The sequence below is a fragment of the Pygoscelis adeliae genome, unplaced genomic scaffold (assembly GCF_000699105.1).
Source record: "Pygoscelis adeliae isolate BGI_AS28 unplaced genomic scaffold, ASM69910v1 Scaffold32, whole genome shotgun sequence".
NCBI classification, from domain to species: domain Eukaryota; kingdom Metazoa; phylum Chordata; class Aves; order Sphenisciformes; family Spheniscidae; genus Pygoscelis; species Pygoscelis adeliae.
Window position 1 is genome coordinate 2,075,207 of NW_008824368.1, and position 5,060 is coordinate 2,080,266.

The 5,060-nt window shown below is 36.9% G+C and overlaps 1 protein-coding gene across 1 annotated transcript in view; it reads left to right on the plus strand.

The window, feature by feature from the left end:
* INTS6 (integrator complex subunit 6) overlaps window positions 1-5,060 on the plus strand; it is a 46,838-nt gene that overhangs the window by 37,262 nt on the left and 4,516 nt on the right. Inside the window, exons 12-15 of the mRNA XM_009319944.1 lie at window positions 612-754; window positions 1,434-1,668; window positions 2,415-2,786; window positions 3,266-3,359. Coding sequence (XP_009318219.1) covers window positions 612-754; window positions 1,434-1,668; window positions 2,415-2,786; window positions 3,266-3,359 — 844 coding nt within the window. The remainder of the gene's footprint in view (window positions 1-611; window positions 755-1,433; window positions 1,669-2,414; window positions 2,787-3,265; window positions 3,360-5,060) is intronic.

Consider the following 5,060-nt stretch of genomic DNA (forward strand, 5'->3'; position numbering starts at 1 on the left):
TGTTAGGGTTTTTTCTGCTATTTCTGCTACTGTATGTTTTGCTTGATCAAAGACTTGGCAACTTTAACTAAATCCATAAGAAGTTTAGAATCAGGTCCTATGGATTTTAAGAATTTGTTGATTCCCGTGGTCAAAAATCACCGTTGTTTTGGGAAAATGCTAGTCTCAACAATTAAATTTTGGGTAGCTAAAATTGGGTAGAGTTATGTCAAAGCTGTATGCAGCAGGGCATTACTACTTTGCATTAATGTAGCTTTTGTTTGTAGTAATGTTTTAGTTATTTGTTCCCAGTCTCAGTTTTTTCACCCATCTACCCTGTTGAAAAGTTACGGGACACATTGGAAAACTAACATCCATGCATGACAACTATTGCTTATTTCCATCTCGTAATGATAAATACACAAGGCATACTGATTCATTTAAGCAAGTTTTCTGCACTCAAACCACGATGTTATAAATACTAGTTAGGCAAGAATAATGGTGAGTTTTGCACGTCTATTTTGTTAATGCATTTGATAAGAGACTGAAAACTGGAGGTGTGAAGTGGATATAGACTAAATTCTCATAAGGTGAGCAGTATCATATATTTATAAACCCTTCTGTTATGATAGATCAAGTTCACAGTGTACCTATAGCACAAATGGGAAACTACCAGGAGTACCTGAAACAAATACCTTCTCCGCTCCGAGAGCTTGATCCTGATCAGCCACGAAGGCTCCATACATTTGGCAATCCATTCAAATTGGACAAAAAGGTGACTTTTCTGTAACGCTTTTTAAAAAATGTGCTGTTGTGAGTGTGTGCGCTGCTGATTAGACCATTCAAAGAGCAATGTATCAGAGAAACACTTTGAAGTATTTGGAAAAGCACTGCTTACAAGAAAGTCCCTCAGATGTTTTTCCATCAATAGTATCCTATGGAGGGCAGTCTTTACTGGAAACCAGTGTTATGCCTCTGAATTGTATTATAAATGAAATACGTTTGTCACTGTAGTATAGCTAACACCTAATCATGCTTCCTTTACCAAACTTCCTCCATAAAAAGCTTCTGGTAACATTGAGAGCATGGACTCTCCCTTTTGTCCAAATCAGTCTTGGACTTGACCAAGTTACCAATATCACTTAGAGCTCTTCTTTTAAATGTTTGAGTCATTTTGCAATTACTGAAAAGGAAGTTTGAGAGCCCACTCAGTTGCTTTACTTGGCAGACTGTTGGGTAAGGGCCTTAAGCATATTGGTTTAGTCTAGGAAGGATTTGGTATGGTTTTCCGTATTACTTTGGTCGACAGTTGAGAATTCAGTGCATGATGGCATGTAGTACATAGTTGCCGTATACGCGGTAAACATCATCAGAGCATCAAAGCATTTGTTATATTTTATATTTTGTGTTTTTGGCTTAAAGTTTAAGAATTATCCCCATTAAATTTATTACAGGGAATGATGATAGATGAAGCAGATGAATTTGTATCAGGACCTCAAAATAAACATAAAAGACCTGGAGAACCAAATATGCAAGGGATTCCGAAAAGACGTCGTTGTATGTCCCCCCTGCTCAGAGGTCGACCGCAAACTCCTCCGGTTGTGAATAACCACATTGGAGGAAAAGGGCCACCAACACCAATCACACAAGCACAGCCTGACCTTGTTAAACCTATTCCTATTCACAAAAGTAAGTGAATCTTCATCTTCCTCAGAGTGTTTTTTAATTTATGCAAAAAACTTGTTTATGTAGAAATACCATTGGCTGATTTCCCAAATATGGCAATTTTATCCCTCATTTTTTTGAAAATAAAGTATTTAAGTGTGCATCTGGGGTTAATTACTGAAACAGTTAATATAGGCCTGCAGACAGAAGTCTTTCATATGAACTTCCCAGTATAAACAATGTATTTCCTGTATTAAATGAAGAGACAATGTAAACAGTCAGAAGGATGTTCTTCCTTTGCCTGGGAATTCAGATGCTCCAAAAGTATCACAATGTGAAGTTAATTTGAATTTTGCTGTAGTGCAGTGAATTCACTTCCCTTAGCGTAGAGCTGAGGTGCTGTGTAAGTCTTGCTCACTGTTCATCACTAAAGTAAACTTTGTCAGATCAATTTAGTGGGGAAAGACAAGCATGTCATAAAAGCACATTTTAGAGGTGCTTTTCTTTTGATGGTAGTCCATATAGCAATTTCCCTTTTCATATAAAGACTATACCTGTGGTTTTCTAAGCCATTAATTGCCAGGAGATACGTAATGTGCTCAGTGTTACAACCCACAAACGTGTTTTCTTATGCCTAGCATGTACAGTAGACTATACAAGCTGGAGCGTAGCTTTACAAGAGCTTAATACTGAACTGACTCATTGACTTCTATCAGATGATAAAGAATGTGAAAGTGGCAAGTGCAGTCTTTTTTTTTTTTTTTTCCCAGCATCAGAAACAAATAATGAGGTTACAATGGATGATGTGGTTGAGAATCATGTTACAGACCCACTTTCGTCAGATGTTTTCCCGAATACTGCAGATTCAGAGTTTTCAATGTCCTCTTCTCCATTCCATTCATTGGATCGACCAGCAGCTCATACAGAGGATGTAGGCCATGAACACTTAGGGAATAACTTGAATGTTGATGGGTTTTTGGAGAATCATGAGGAATCAGGTAGTAAAGAACAAAGTACCGAAGAGAACTTGCCAATGTCTTCACCAAGCAAAGGGAAAAAAACAGTGCATTGCAGAAGTTCCAGAGAGATTAATATAGAGCTAAGAGCACAAATTATGAAAGAGATCCGAAAACCAGGAAGGAGTAAGTATACCAAATCTCTTTTTCAGATGGTTGGCATAAGAGCTAGACAAAGAATTCATATTAGATCACTATTTTAGAAAAATACTGAGCCATGAGACTGAAGCAAAATAAATCTAAAGCTGAAAAGATTTGTTTTAAAACCTCTGCTAAAAACTTCCTGGATGAGTGATTAAAATGTTGCTATACCTATCAGTGTCCATGAAAATAATGTTTTTTATATTATCAGTATTAGAATTAGCTTGTTAGGTGTTCCAGTAATATCCTGAACTGCAGTATCCTGTGTTTGTTAATGTTAGTGTTTCATTAAATGGTATGTAATTTCTACAAGCCTGGTTGATAGGTGATATATCCTAAAAGCTTACAAAAGCTGAATGAAATCTGTTGCATTTCACTCAGGTTTCACTCAGATCTATTACAACAGATCTCTGTGTGGACATTTCTTAAGTAACTGTGATTTTGCTCTTCTCTTTATCTTTAAGAGTATGAAAGAATCTTCTTTTTACTGAAGCATGTACAAGGAAGCTTACAAACCCGACTGATATTTTTACAAAATGTGATTAAAGAAGCTTCAAGGTAGGTAACTGAATTGTATTATAATCTTATAAAACTGCACCATGTACTGCCATACATAACTGCTTGACAACCATGCAGTTCTTTGTTTGAAACTTGCCACATAATGCTTTGCACTGCAAGGAAATAATTCCCTAGAAAAAAATAGAAACACATAAACTTGTTTGCACAAGCTTACCTTTTTGCCTCAGATTTTGTCTTAAAAATGTTAGTAGCTATAACTGCCAGATCACCATAAATGTAGATGGACAATGGTATAGAAAGAGAAGGTGACTTTAGAAAATCACTCAAGTTCCAAAGGTCAAGTGTGAGCGTACAGCATGCTAATTTGACAAACTGATGGAACTGCATATTACTGTGAAGGAGGCTTTCGGAAACAGTTGAAATTCATTGTTCTGCATCAACTCAAAATCTTGTCCTAAAAATAGTTTTGAGATCCAGGTATGCTCCATAAAGCTATGTCTCTGCTCTTCAGATTTATTTCCTTCAGAGATATTGTAGTCCTGTCTGAGGCTGTGGAAATGGGAGGTAGTTTGTCACTGGAGTAGAGAGACTTGCTGAGGATTTAAACCCAGTGTTGTTAATCCAGGTAGAAACTGTTCCTTACAGCATCCTTAGACTGACCATACTTGCTTAGCCTTCTACATGTTTACTAAGAGGAAAGAAAGCAGAAACATGTAATTACGATTGGAACCAATAGCATTTGAAGTGAACTAATAATTCCAGCATCTTGCTTGGATCATAAATATATCTAACTTTGAGGTTTATTTCAGAAGCCTCAAAGAATAGTTGACTTTTTTTTCTCTAATCTGCTTTTGTAGTAGTCAGCTTTTTTTCCTGTGGCATTATTGAACAAATTTTATGATTAAATAAAAATCAAAGTAATTTTTTGATAAAACCATGCTGAGAGTTTAAGGTACACTGAACACTGGACATTCATACAGCTCCTCTAACCTTCTACTGCCAATACAGTGAGGCATATAGATTTATATAGATCATGCTCTTCCTATAGCAACAATTACTTTATCATGCTTTTGCCTGATCTGTCTTTATTGTTATATCACCTGTCAGAGCCGTTCTGTAGCCTGTAGATTATACTTACTTCCTCACTGTCTCAGCACACCAAAACAATACTGTTGCTCCTGGAGTCTGTGGCAGCCCTTAGCGGGGTTGGAATATTTGTGCCTCTAAAATATTGCTCTTTAGGTCATCTGTAATTCTCTATTCTGTTGCACAGCCTCTCTATTCCAGTTATATTGAATTGACTCTTTCCATATGAAATTTGGCAGTGGTTGAGTGTTACTGTTGGATGCATCAGAATTAAATCCTGTCTCTCACCACAGCCAACAGTTTTCTGTATCTACTGGTGGAAAAAGTTGGCAATTCTGTTTTTCTTGACTGTTGTTAAACTTTAATTTTTAGTGGTTTGAATGTAGGAACAAATTAATCTCTCTTCTTCCTCTTCTCTTCTAGGTTAGATTTTTATAGTGTGGTCGTTTTATCCACCTGGATAACACTGCCTACAATCCCTATGCAGTTCTCTGCTTCTTTCCTTATCCAGGCAAGCTATCACATTTAACCAAGGTTCCCTGCTCCCTGCAGGAAAGATCTCTAGGCTTTCCAGAGTTGTCAAGATAGTCTTGTTTTGTTAACTGATAGCTGGCCTTTGCAATGCCACAGAATGCAATTCAAATTTGGGATGCC